Consider the following 14,381-nt stretch of genomic DNA (forward strand, 5'->3'; position numbering starts at 1 on the left):
GAGACTCTGTGCTGAGCTTAGAGCCCGACAGGGGCTCCATCCCATGACCCTGAGATCATGACCTGAGCCCAAAACAAGAGTTGGACACTTACTGACTGCACCACCCAGGTGGCCCTAGAAAATATTTTTTTTAAGTATTTTTTTCCGGGGTTCCTGGTTGGCTCAGTAGGGTAAGTGTCTGCCTTTAGCTCACATCATGATCCCAGGGTCCTGGGATTGAGTCCCATATCTGGCTTCCTGCTCATCAGGGAGTCTGCTTCTCCTTCTGCTGCTCCCCCTGCTCATGCTTTCTCTATCTCATGCTGTCTCTCAAACAAATAAATAAAATCTTTTTTTTTTAAGTATTTTTTCCTACTATTTGTGGTTGGTGTGTTGCACTTCGTTTTTACATTCAACAACCATTCCAAAATATATCTATGGAATCCTCTTGATTTTCTCTCCAGGTTATTATTTCATCTTTAAATAATAAGAATTTTGTTTCCTTTTTTTTTATCTTATAATTTTTATTTCCTTCTCATGCTTAGATATATTGGTTAGGACTATCAGCCAAAGATGAGTAGATAATGTTTATAGCAGTCATCCTTTCTTGTTCTCAAACTGATAGGAAATACATTTGAACTTTCAAGATGATGCTCACTGTATTTTGTAAGATACCCTTTATATTTTAAAATTTTTTGTTTCTCCTTTGCCAAAAGCTTTTTTCATAAACAGATGTTGAATTTTATCAAGTTACATGATCATATGATTCTGATTTTAACCTACTGTGCAAAGTACTATTTTTAATCAAAGATTCTAGCAATTGTAAAACATACCATTGTATGTTCCAATAAGGAAGGAAAAAACAACCACCCATTGAATATTCCAATTTAAGATACAATCAAGAAAAAAATTGTGGGCATCTTATCATTTATAAAAATACAAAGTAATTTATAAAAACTGCCATGTATCCCTGGGACTAAACATAAATTTGTGACATATTCAATTTTTAATACCTAATGGCTTTTAATTTGCTAAGTTTTTCATATTCATGAGCAAGATTGGTTATCATTTCTGTACTGTCCGTGAAATTTTGGTAATGAGCTTTATTTTGTGTGAAATTAGAATTTTTCTGAATGTTTAACAAAACTAATCTCTAGACTTAGTGCTTTATTTGTGAAGACTTTTGACTAAAATTTTTTAAAGGTTATATGACCATGATTTATATATCTCCTTGAGCCTATTTGCTACATTTTTTTTTCTAGGAATATGCCCTATTTATCAAAAATTTTCAAATTTATTGGCATAACATTACTCAAATTTTCTCAATATTTTAAAATCAATGCAGGCGCCTTGGTGGCTGAGTTAAGCGTCTGCCTTCAGCTCAGGTCATGATCTCCGGGTCCTGGAACTGAGTCCCACCTTAGGCTCCCTGCTCTCCGGGGAGTCTGCTTCTCCCTCTCCCTTTGCCCCTACCCCCCGCTTGTGCACGTGCACGTGCGCCCTAATAAATAAAATCTTTGTTTAAAAAGTATTTTAAAAATCAATGCATATGGGGGGCGCCTGGGTGGCTCAGTCGTTGAACGTCTGCCTTCGGCACAGGTCATGATCCCAGGGTCCTGGGATGGAGTCCCACATCGGGCTCCCTGCTCGGCGGGAAGCCTGCTTCTCCCTTTCCCACTCCCCCTGCTTGTATTCCTGCTCTCGCTGTCTCTGTCAAATAAATAAATAAAATCTTAAAAAAAAAAAAAAATCAATGCATATGACTTTCTAACTCTTCATATTGTTTATTTACATCATCTTTTTTCCTTGACCAAACTTCCCTGTCAATTTTATTACTTTTTCAAGCCTGACTTTGGGCTTTCCTTATTTTCTCATGGTATGGTTGTTTTATTTCTTCTGTTGCCTTCATTATTTCCTTCCTTCTTTCTTTCCATTGGAAGCTTAGCTCATGAATTATCAGCCTTTTTTCCTAATATAAGGAAGGTAATACTTGCATTTTCTCCTAAATGCTTAGAAGAATGCCACAAGTTTTTTTGTTTTAACAGCACTGGATACTTTTATTATATAGAACTTAATAATTAACAAAAATGACTTCCATTCTCATGGCACTTTTATGCAAGGACTTAAGAAAAATATTGAGAAGCTCTTGTTGTGGAGAGTGGGGTAAGGGCTGCAGCTCTGCAAGGATGAAATTTACTCTAGTGGCCTGGTTGCAACTGCTACTTTCTTTCCTCATCAACACATTCTAGAACAAGAAGCATGACACTGAACACTGTCTTTCATCTGAAGATTTCAGAGCCCTCAAAAAAGTTCCACTGCAGTACCCAGCACTATTAATCCCATTTGTATGTTTTCCTCCTCATAGATGTGTCCCTCACTATCAATAGCTTCAGAGAGGTTCTTTGTATTCTCTTGTGTTGGATGTAGATAACCAATGTAAGCTACGCAAATCCAAAAGCCATTACAGGTTTGTTAGGTTTAATGAAGAGCTCTGGATTCACAACTCAAAATAAGGTTGTTGTACGGACCTCTGAGCCCTAAGTTTCGAAAGTCTGTCTCTTTGGGTGGTTCCTTTTTAAAGCTGGGAGGCTCAGACGCTAAAGACATCTTGACTAATGATTTATTATGCTGCAAGTTCGCCTCCTTTGCACACCTACTGCACTCCCCACATTTCTATGCATAATATTTTCATTAAGTTCTGAATTATGTCCTAATCCCCATTGTAATTTCTTCTTTCATCCCTGAGTTATTTACACTTCATAAGGTTGGGTTTTTAGTATTTACTATAAATACTTTATGAATTTTATCCTAAATGTATACATAAGATGTTCTGAGAGATTTCTTATTACTTCACAATGAATGAATGCCTCAGACCACTTTGCCCCAGCTTTAGCCCCTGGGGGTATGTGATGAGAAAGATGAGGTTTTTTTCCTACACAAGTGGTATCAAGTAAAAACAGATCCAGACTTAGGTACAGAAAAACTTTATTGGAAAATATTGTGGCAATGAGAATGCTCTGACCATAAGATCTCCAACTGTATCAAAGATCAGGTGGAAAAGAACTTTAATAGAAAGGAATATGTAAACGATAGAAAAATCTGAGTGTGAAGGAGTGAGATGAGCAGGTGATATAATGGGACGGTTGATTGGTGAAAGTCTTTTTTAGTGGTCAGTTAATTTTCAGGCGGTGTCACTGAGGAGATACTATTCCACATTCCAGTGCAGGTTCAGACTGAGGGTGGATTAAAGTTCAGGGGTTTGTGAGGGGAGAAGCCTAAAGTTTGATCAGGTCGTTTTACGGCATTTTGTCCAGATTGGTCTGTGGGGACAAACAGTTCAACTAACCATTTATGAGACAAAGAATGGGAATTTGGAGGTCTGGGTCTAGCTTCGTCACATGTGAACAAAGTCATACAGGGAAAGGTGGTTCTTTGCAGTAAGCCATTGCCAGGAATACAATAGGATGGAGGAACTTAACTGTTTTCCAGGAGCCCAGTGTTCAGTTGTCAATTGCCAGGTGCTTCATAGACAAAGGACAGGGAGATGGGTTGGGGATTGTTTTATATGTCACACGACTACCTCTCTACCTTTAGCATGTCCTAAATGGGAGTATCATCTCTGGCATTTGTGTGAGGAATTATAGGAATTACAGGAAGTGTAAAGGATGTCTATTCCAATAATACATTCACAGTAGAAGCCATGACCACAGTGTTATCAGCTCCACCTCAAAGTTATATTTAGCAATAAAGTTATATTTAATGTCCTCACTGGTTACTTTGCCTAGACCCAAAGTTGAATTTGCATGTCCCTTCTCCCCACTAGACCAAGTATGACAGTCACTTGGGCACCCACATCCAGCAAAGCCATGAAGGGTTGTGTCCCTTCTTTCCTTAATTCTCCAGAAAATTCCAACAGGCATAGAAAGTCTATGGTCTTTTGGGAAGGGAGAGACCATAGCCCCACCTTTAATGAGTTTTCTCCTTAAAACAACTTAGATCTGGGTAGAAGGGAAGGGAGGGAGGAATCAGGAAATGAAAGACACAGACATCCATTGTTTTCTGTCCTCCCAAAGCCATGTACCAGGTAGCAAAACCATTACTGCCCCATACATCCATTTCAGCTTTCAGGACTTCCTCATCCAACAGCCATGTCCACAAAATGATGGCTAAGAGAAGCTGTTATATACAGTCTTTATGAATTATGTTATATAATCTTTATGAATATTTCAGAATGTGTATTGTCCTTTTTCTATAACACCTTAAACTAGAAAACAATAGGCAATTTCAAATATAAAAAAATCTCAGGTAAGGATAACAGCAGTCTACCAGCTTAAGGCTATAAGCTTTTTGTACTTCTCTCTTGGGGCTAACTGTATTGTTCAGTACTTTGAATATTACTTTCTTTTGTGAGTTATCTTCTATCTCATGCTAGTATTTAAAAATAAAATTCATTTTATGGGGCGCCTGGGTGGCTCAGTCAGTTAAACATCTGCCTTCTGCTCAGGTCATGATCCCAGGGTCCTGGGATGAAGCCCCGCAGCAGGCTCCCTGCTCAGAGTCTGCTTCCCCCTCTGCCTCTCCCCCCTCCCCACTCCTGGCTTATGTTCTCTCTCTCACTCACTCTCTTGCTCTCAAATAAATAAATAAGATCTTTTTTAAAAAATAAAAATAAAATTCATTTTAAACGGGTACCTGACTGTCTCAGTCAGGGGACTGTGTGCCTCTTGATTTTGGGATTGTGAGTTCAAGCCTAGTGTTAGGTGTAGAGATTACTTAAATAAAATAAAACTTAAAAAAGAAAGCATGATTACTCATGGGGTGCCTGGCTGGCTCAGTCGGTAGAGCATGTGACTCTTGATTTCAGGGTTGTGAGCGTAAGCCTGAAAGATTAATTAAAAATAAAAATATCTTAAATAAATAAAATGCATTTTAAGTGATGCCAGATAGAATAAGCCAACATCTTAAATATCTATTAGTATAGATAACATTTAATATTACTTTAAAAATTAATGACTCTATAAATTGTATTCTGGAGTTAAAACGTGCCCCTAAGCAGTATTTTTCGAGAACTGTGGAAGAGCTTGATTATGATGGGAATAACAGGTAGAATCTCAGACTACTGTTCTTGCACTTTCTTAAACTCCTGATAGTAGTAACAGATCACAGGAAATGTAGCTCAGGATATTCAGAGAAACGTAGCCTCAGGAGACAGAACTAGTTACAATGTAGAATATATTTCAACTCCAGCATTCTTGTGGAAATAATCAGAGGATTCAAAGAGAAGAAGAGTTGAGTACACAATCATACTTGATAATACTGACACAAATGTTAGCAGTAACAAAATAAGGTGGAATGTAGAAAATGAATTAAAGTAACTGATGTTGAATTATGTTCTGGTCAGACTAGAATGCAGGAATAAAGATTCAAAGGTTAACAAGATCAGAAGACAGAAACTTCAGATAAATAAAAAGGATGAGAAGGAATCGATGACTCTCAGAACATACTTCACTATGCAAATTAAGAAGAATGAAAAAAGCAGGTCAAAAGATATGGGAAAGGATAGTTCAGGATGCAGAAAAATCCTCTCACAATAGCACAGGAAATCTACAGATAGAGAAGATGATTTCTTAGTAGAAACACATGTGGAGATGAAGTAGAATGGGTATGAGGTTCTGGGAAAAGAGGAATGTTCCCAGAAAAGTGATCTTATTTCTCATCCAGCCACACTAGCCCTCTGTTTTTTCTTTTTTTAAAGATTTTATTTATTTGACACAGAGAGAGAGAAAGAAAAAGAGAGAGAGAGAGCACACAACCAGGGGAAGTGACAGGCAGAGGGAGAGAGAGAAGCAGGCTCCCAGCTGAGCAGGGATCAACATGATCCATGGGATCACGACCTGAAGTCAGACAACTAACTGACTGAGCTACCCAGGTACCCCATAATCCTCTGTTTCTCAAAAGCAACATGGTTTCAGAAACTTTCCTTGCTCAAGCTCCAAACGTATATAATGTCACCTCTGAAGAGGGAGAAGGACACCAGCCTAAATTGAAATGTCCCATATCTCTACACTTACCATCTCTCCTCTGGCTTGAGGGATGTTTTGATTTGCAAAAAAGACTGTAGAAATTTGATAAAATAAAGATAGAAATGTCACAATAGAATTTTAAAGTACATCTGTTTAATTATAACCATTAATGCAACATCTGCCTCAATAATTTCATTTCGATAATAAAAAATGATGGTATAATGATGGTTTAAAGCTGGTTCAATCGCAATTTTAGAGGCTTACTTATCAAGAGTGAAAATAGAAGACTATTAAAAAATAGCTAAAAAGGTAACATGTGTCATAGTGCTTAATGTTTCTGTAACTGTTGGTAAGGCTTACAACTAAATTTGATGCAGAATTCTTAATGGCACTGAAATAGTTTTCTCAGCCACATGGTATATACCGGTACTATGAGTCTGGAAGAGACTGGCTATGGGTACCACTCCTTGTCTTCAGTTGTGACTGCGCAATATCAGCAAGTGCACTTTGTATCTTTTCCAGAAGCATGTCCCCTCGATAAACAACATCCTCCAGACATGTAGCAGCTTCGTGGTTTTCTTCTTCCAGCTTATACAAGCTAGCAGCCTTTGTAAGACACAAATTAAAAAATCTTTTGAGAAATGAAAAACTTGGAGATTAGTAAGAGAAGGAAAAAAAACTACAGAAGTATGTATTTCTAAATCTGGATGACTCTCAAACCATTATGATAGATTTCTCAGTGTCAGAAATTCTAAAATCAGATAACTTTTAAGAGTTTTCCCTGTATGAATTATTTAAAAGAATGAATTTTCAATTAGAGATCTCTGGATGTCTACATGTGACTCTCCTCCACACTGCTTTTGGAAACTACTATTCTACTCCACACCCAGAATACCACCCTCCTCTCATTCTTTGCTAGGAAAAGAGCCAAACAGAAAAATAGAAGTTTCCTTATAGCTCAAAACTGGACAACCATATATACACAGCATGGTCTTTAACAGACTACAGTACTTACAATTAACAAAACTTCAATTTTAAAATTTAATCTTGGGGCACCTGGCTGGCTCAGTCAGTGGAGCATGTGACTCTTGATCTGGGGGTTGTGAGTTCGAGCCCCATGTTGGGTGTAGAGATTACTTAAAAATAAAATCTTCAAAAAAATAAATAAATAAATAAAACTTAATCATAATGAAACTTTGAATACCATAACAAAAGGTATTAAATCTCCTTTGGGGCACCTAGCTGGCTCAGTCAGAGGAGCGTATGACTCTTAATCTTGGGATCATGAGTTTAAGCCCCATGCTGGGGGTAGAGATTAATTAAAACAAAAAACAAAAAAAAAACTATCTCCTTTAATCAAAATTCTCTACTAGCAAATTTCTCAAAGGAAAAAAGATTTTACCTGTAAGGCAGCTGTAGATTCTTCACTGGGTAATGAATCTATCAAAACATCAATGTCTTTTGCTGTTCGTGCAATCAGTGCTGCAAAAAGCTGGGCATATTCTAAAGAAAGATATCACTCATTCAGAGTATTAGGCAATGTCAAGTTTTCAGAAAAAGAAATTAAATTTGAAGCTAATGAAACCGGCAAAGTTCATAAGCTTTTTCTGTACTAGGCTTTGAATGATTAAAAGGTAATTTTAACACACCAATCCTATTACATGCTTGAGAATTAGCCTTACTATTAACTCAAATTGGGAAGTAAACATAATTATTTCATTTTTTAGGACAATACGCCAGTCAATTGAATAAAGAAATCTGTAAATGGGATGCCTTCCTTATTAAGGTCCCTCAAGTGAAATTCAGCTACATTCATACAAATTCATCTCTAAAGGAGTAACAATCTGTTATTTAACAGGAAAGGAATTATGAGATGTTATGTAAATTGACTGTAACAAATTCATTTCTTTTATAACAAAACTCGCAGTAATACTCAAACAATAAGACTGTAAGAAAGCCATAAGTAAGCTACATTTCTCAATAAATTTAATTTTAAAGGATTACAAGTAATATATATGATGGTCAAACTAAGAGAAGCCAAGAAAATCTATTTACCTTCTGTAGGATTAGCGGGCTGATCTTTGTTAATTGCTGTCTGAATATTACTAAAAGAAGCAGGAGGACCACACTGCTGCAACACTCCAATGGCATTACAGAACTGATCTGCAAGCTTGAGGCCAAAGAAAACGTGTCAGAGTTAGAAAGGATTTATCAGTTTTCAGGATTTTATCAGTAATAGCAACAAAAATAAGTTTCTATAATAATGATCTCTGAGCAAAGGAATAGAACAGGAATAATTTTGGATAAAGTTAGCCAGTTATTATTAACAATGATTAAATGTTTTAATCATGCAAAGAAACGAGGTTTGGTCTCAACATACTTGAAACAGTTAAAAGGAAATACAAGATAATCTTTGTTTTCTTCCCAAGGTAACAGAATAAGAGAAATATATGCCAGTATTTGTTACAAGCATAAGTAAGGATTTTTTTGGGGGGGGGGGGGAGAAAGAGCAAATATGACTGGCAAATAAAAGTATGGCCCCAGGATAAATTTTAAAATGTGTAACTCATATACAAAGTACACAGTCCTTTTTTTTTTTTTTTGAGACTAAAGTAGTTACAACTATAAAGAAACAGTGTGGAAAAGACTCCACCTTAAGAAGTCTTAAGGCCATTGATGGATGAACGAATAAAGAAACTGTGGTATACACACACACAGGAACATTATTCAGCCATTAAAAAAAGGGGGAGGGAAATCTTGCCATTTGTGACATGAATGAATGCGACACATCTTGCCATTTGTGGGCATTATGCTAAATGAAATAAGTCAGAGAAAGACAAATACTACATGATGTTACTCACATGTGGAATCTAAACAAAACAAAAACTGAGCTCACACAGAGGACAGACTAGTGGTTATCAGAGGTGAGGTGGGGTTAAGGTGGGCAAAAAGGGTGAAGGGGGTCAAAAAGTACAACCTTTCAGTTATAAAATAAGTAAGTCATGGGGATATAATGTACAGTATGGTGACTACAGTTAATACTGTGTTGTATTTTTGAAAGTTGCTAAGAGTAAATCTTAGAAGGTCTCATCAAAAGAAAAAATTTTAACTTTGTAACTACAGTATGGTGACATATTAACTAGACTTATTGTGATCATTTCACAATATACACAAATACTGAATCATTATGTGGTACACCTGAAACTAATGTTCTATCTCAATTACACCTCAATTACAAAAAAAAAAAAAAGGACTCCACCTTAAGTATTTGGAAATGTTTTTCTCCATGACTCAAGTTGTAAATTCCCACTGCTCTAAAAGTATTCCGTAAGCAGTTCTGAAGACCGAGAATACCAATTCCTTAAAATCAGCAAACTTAAGACTCCTATCCTCCCAACCAGCTTCCCTCAATAGTCCTGATCTCTTGAACCTCACTTCCTCAAATCAGTGAATGACCATTTCCACTAAGTTTCTCTGCCATTATTTAAATGACAGAACTCAAAATCAACTGTTTCCTTTGTTTACTATCTAATTTGTATTCAGAATCTCCTAGTTATTAGCCAGTCTAACTTGCAGACTCACTTTCCTTTCATATTCAAATCCTTCTATTCCCTTTTCCTTCTATCATCATTGCCGCTGTGTTAGTTCAATTATCTCACAATGTAATTATTACAATAGCCTCCTTATTGTTTTCTAGTTCACTATGTTATTTTAACCTGCTTAAAAATTTTGAGCTCAGGGGTGCCCAAGTGGCACAGTTGGTTAAGTGTCCAACTCTTGATTTCGGCTCAGGTAGTTATCTCAGGGTTGTGAGATCAAGCCCTGTGTTGGGCTCTGTGCGGAATCTGCTCAAGATTCTCTCCCTCTCCCTCTCCTGCTCGTGTGCACCCTCTCTCTCTCTCTCAAATAAATAAACCTTTAAAAAAAATTTTGAGTTCACCCCAACTTGGCCTTTAAGATTAATCTCCAACTCTTCAAGCTATTTCAAAGCTTTCAATTATCTAACTCAACTCTACTTATTCATTTTCTACTAATCCTTCATATATACCTAACTAGTGATAAATTCATTCCTGACTATACTGTGTTGTTCACATTTTGCTACTTGTAATGGAGCAGTAGTAAGTGCTCAGAAGCTGTACAAATGTGGATTCCAATTCTGGTTCTAGTAACCTGAGTAGGGTTTTTCATTTTTAAATTGGGAACATTTTCACATTACACCATTGTTTTGAGGAATAGAGAAAACACACATGCACAAATATTCAACACAGTGGCCATCAGTTGTGTTCTTCAAAAGCTCTCAAAATCCATTTATTCAACAAATATTTATCAAAAATAAAACTGACAAGCATTGTATATAAACATAGCGATACAGTGTATAAGACATAGTTTCTGCCCTCATGGAGTTCTCAAGAGGGCAAAACAAATGTTATTTTATTTTATTTATTTATTTTTTAAGATTTTATTTTTATTTCTTTGACAGAGAGCTAGAGAGAGAGAACAAGTATGCAGAGAGGCAGGCAGAGGGAGAGGGAGAAGCAGACTCCCCGCTGAGCAGGGAGCCCGATGCGGGGCTCGATCCCAGGACCCTGGGATTATGACCCGAGCCGAAGGCAACCGCTTAACCGACTGAGCCACCCAGGAGCCCCACAAATGTTATTTTAATACTTTTACAAATAAGTATAATTCAGATCAATGCTAAGATTTCCTCTATTTTAATTCATATCACTCTACATTCCAATTTATCTCAGCACTTACAGTTGAAGACACTTGATTCATTATAACTACCTAACCAAATACTACTTTTACATTATTTAAATGTCTTTTGAGTATATGACTTCTTTCTAATGAGGCTGTGAACTCCTTAAGGAGTATTTCTCTGTAAACATGGTAGTACTTACATACACAGTAGGCATTCATACTAGTTAACCTGAGGTTTCTCTCCAAAATCCAATTATCAGCATGCTTACCCTGGAGTTAAGGCCATGTTCACTTTCTCCTACTATCTTTCTGGTTACAAGACATGTATGAATATGCAACATTTCTCCTAAAATAACATTTCTACCCAGCAGCATCATTACAATTTGATTTTGAAAAGCCTCAAAGGAATATCTCCCAGAGGGAAGTTGGCTGGCAGCCCAGGCAAGTCACCATAAAGTAGAATTTATCTTAGTGAATTCATGAACATTTAGGGGCTAGCCCTCTCAGTCCTAAACGGTCTTAATTACAGAGTAGATCAGTTTTTCACAAGTAGATTCATACCCTTGAAGTGAACAAAGATTGATGCAACAATAAGAATCCTAACTTCTTAGCCTCCAGTGTGAAAAAACTGGCAAGGGACCAGATACTTAAGATTTTCCAGTCAACATATTCTCTCTATACATTTTGCCTGGGACATCGAATTATAAGTAGAATGACAATCAGAAATGTAACTACTAATGGGAAACTCTTTAACTGTTAATGGTAATGATTATACGAATCCTTTGGTTTGTGTATACTTTCCAGTTAGGCATAAAAGGAAAAATAATAAGGATCAAAGTAAGGGGGCCCTTAACGGGAATAGACTTTATGAGACACATTAAAGACTACTTAAATAAATGGGAACATACACAAGGATCAGAAGATTCACTCTCATAAAGACGTCAGTTTTCCCCAAACTGATTTATTCTAGAAAGCGCCAAGAGACGGAACGAAACCCTTTGTCTGCAGGAACCAGTTAAGATGAAACAAAACTTCACCTCACCATCACTCTAGCCTCAACCTGAAAGTCCAGGGGAAGGAATACCCTCGACTGACATTTAACGAAAAAGCTCCAATCATCAAGAGCCCAGTTTCTCTTCCACGTCTTAACGCTGATAAGGGAAAAAGAAGCTTCTGCTGCTTCTCCCCTTATCCCCGAAAGAGAAACGATCCCACAAGCACTACTGACAATAAGATAAAAATGTTCCGAGAGAACAGGGCAGGACCGTGACGCCTAAGTGTCCTGATAGAGACCCTCTACTTTTCAGGCGAAAGAGGCTGCTCCCTCCCTCCGCTCTCCGCAAAGCCGGCAGCCGGCCTCAAACCTCCCGGGACGCCGCGCCGCCTCCCGCCGCCACCAGCGCTTTTTGCCCAAGCCCTGCCTTAGTCCGCTTCCCCACTTGCGGGTGTTTTTCTCGGGCCCCTTTTCCTCTCCTGTTTTACCTCAGGAAAGCGGAAGACAGAGACCAATAGAGCGAAATTGCTCACCGAGTTCACCGCGTCCTGCAGCTGTGTGAGCCGGTCCGCCATGTTCCTCCTGCAAGCTAAGGAGGCTAAAGCAGCTGCTCGTACGCGATTGGGCAGCTTCAGGGCGCGTCGTGGCCAACCATAGGGCAGCGTTCTTGGGAGGGGTGGAGTCAGTGGAACCACGCCTGGTGAGAAGAGGGAGGGTGGGACTTCTCCGAGGCTTTATGTAGGTTAGCTCCAGCAGCCAAGGAGCTCTGCTGCGCGTATTTTGAGTAACTTAGCGGTTGTTCGGACTCCGTTCGTTTTTTGGATCCAACGTGCTGTTCTCGAGGTTTTTGGGTGTTAAATATTTTAGATTCTGCGGTTTTAAAAGTAATTTTATTTTTTTTATTTTTTTTAAAGATTTTATTTATTTATTTGACAGAGAGAGATACAGCGAGAGAGGGAACACAAGCAGAGGGAGTGGGAGAGGGAGAAGCAGGCTTCCCACCGAGCAGGGAGCCCGATGCGGGGCTCGATCCCAGGACCCTGGGATCATGACCTGAGCCGAAGGCAGACGCTTAACTGACTGAGCCACCCAGGCTCCCCTTAAAAGTAATTTTGAAAGTAAATTTCCCTACCCTCCCTTGTATTCATGTTTAAACATTGCCTTGAATGCTTGTGTTACGTTGGATTTCCAGGTGGACCACAAAACATACACAGCAGGCAACTCAAGAATAGTTGGGGGTCGCGATACCGATTTTAACTTCAACAAATCCAAATTAAGATTCACCAGGCTGTCTTGGCTGCGTTAGGGTGCCTCCTCTGTTGCTTTTGGCGGTGGGGGGGGGGGTCGTCCCAAGTGGAGACTGGGTGCGTGCTTTAATTCTGAGTGTGGGTGTGTTGGGGAAGCTGACACACATGGGATGGAGAGCATTCGAAAAATTAAGTACTAAATCGAGCTGTATTGACTGTAAGAAGAGAATGGTTAGAAAAGGAAGGTTTCTGTGGGCAAAGGTGAGTGGCAGAAGAAGAGCCATTTGGAGTTCAGAGGTAAGGTGTGAGTGTAGGTAACTAATAAGAATCTCGTTCCTTTGACAGCGAGGAACTCAGTGTGAAGAGCAGAAGAGTGTTCGTGGAAAGTAGTTCAGTGTGTAGTTGGGAGAAAGAAGGTTCCTGGAAAATGAGCCTTATGTGTAGGTAGGGAAGGGACAGTTTTTAAACAGATAGGATGTGCAATTTAGACTTAGCCTTGGGACCTGTTGAGGGTTTAGGTGTGAAGGAAGATAATAGAAACTTGGTATCTGGCTGGTTCAGTGAGTGGAGCATGTGACGCCTGATCTCCTGGTCCTGAGTTTGAGCCCCAGGTTGGGCATAGAAATTACTTTAAAAAAAAAAGAAAGAAAAGAAAAGAAACTTGGTATCTAAGGAAAGTTAAAGCCTGGGACAGTGTGGCAAGAAATGAGTCTGGATCAGCAAATGACTAGTTTGTGGACTTTGGACAAACTCATCTCATATACCCTTCTTCTCTGGGTGATTATTCCTGATTACCCTACTGGGGTTGGGGGAAGGTGGGGGAATTATCCACTGAAAACTCAGCTTGTCAGATTTACCCCAACGCTAGCTGGGAAGCTCTACTTCTGCTTCACCACTCCTTCCCCTTAATCCCCAATCTGCATATCTGCTGAGACCTAATTAGAAACCTCTCCAGGTGAGGCACCCCCCCATAATGGGATTAATAAGCGGTAACTCTAATTTGTTTTAATCGTAATATGGGGTAATCTTGTGACTGTCTCTTCCCATCCTCAGTTGAGAGTATACCTTATTGAATGCTTGCCACCTACCAAGAATGTGTTAGGTGCTGGGTTTGCAAAGGTGAATAACCCAGGGGCTCATTGGGAGAAGGGCTTTGCTGTTCCAAGAATGAAATGGGTTGGGCCTAGACTAGGGTGTTGACTCTGATAAGAGAAGAAGAAAGGCTCGTTTTGAAGGAAATGTTAGCATGGGTTGGTGCCCGGTTAGATACAGAGGGATGAATGAGAGAGAATACTGTTTTGCTGCCTGACTGAAGATAACTTGGGCACCTGGGGGAGAGGAGCCACTTGACAAATCATGTTATGACACAGCTTTTGTCCTGTCATTATCTTCTTACAGGTTTTCAGTAGCTCCACTGAGACCTCAGGCTGGTGTACAGCC

At 38.9% G+C, this 14,381-nt stretch overlaps 1 protein-coding gene and 1 pseudogene across 2 annotated transcripts; both read right to left on the reverse strand.

Annotated features, from left to right (window-relative positions):
- Positions 1-2,312: 2,312 nt before the first annotated feature.
- On the reverse strand, positions 2,313-4,472 carry LOC118025462 (annotated as a pseudogene).
- Positions 4,473-6,138: 1,666 nt separating this feature from the next.
- On the reverse strand, positions 6,139-12,302 carry MED21 (mediator complex subunit 21). 2 transcript variants are annotated; one of them, XM_035028022.1, is made up of 4 exons: positions 12,228-12,302; positions 8,058-8,172; positions 7,405-7,505; positions 6,139-6,608 (listed from the first exon to the last, which is right to left on the reverse strand). In XM_035028022.1, the coding sequence occupies exons 1-4, from the start codon at positions 12,267-12,269 to the stop codon at positions 6,432-6,434; spliced, it is 435 nt and encodes a 144-aa protein (XP_034883913.1). In that variant the 5' UTR covers positions 12,270-12,302; the 3' UTR covers positions 6,139-6,431. The 2 variants fall into 2 exon arrangements, with proteins under 2 accessions (XP_034883913.1, XP_034883912.1); XM_035028021.1 differs by having other exon boundaries at positions 12,183-12,272.
- Positions 12,303-14,381: the final 2,079 nt, after the last annotated feature.

The sequence above is a fragment of the Mirounga leonina genome, unplaced genomic scaffold (genome assembly GCF_011800145.1).
Source record: "Mirounga leonina isolate KUSES-001 unplaced genomic scaffold, KU_Mleo_1.0 Mir_201, whole genome shotgun sequence".
Lineage (NCBI taxonomy): Eukaryota > Metazoa > Chordata > Mammalia > Carnivora > Phocidae > Mirounga > Mirounga leonina.

Bases quoted from the DNA above. Each gene is read 5' to 3' on its own strand.
- MED21 (XM_035028021.1), bottom strand. From the start codon at position 12,269: ATGGCGGACCGGCTCACACAGCTGCAGGACGCGGTGAACTCGGTGAGC. The intron at 8,173-12,182 runs GTAAAACAGGAG...TTTGGCCTCAAG, and splicing joins CTGTCTTCCGCTTTCCTGAG to CTTGCAGATCAGTTCTGTAA. The intron at 7,506-8,057 runs GTAAATAGATTT...ATCTTTCTTTAG, and splicing joins GCCCGCTAATCCTACAGAAG to AATATGCCCAGCTTTTTGCA.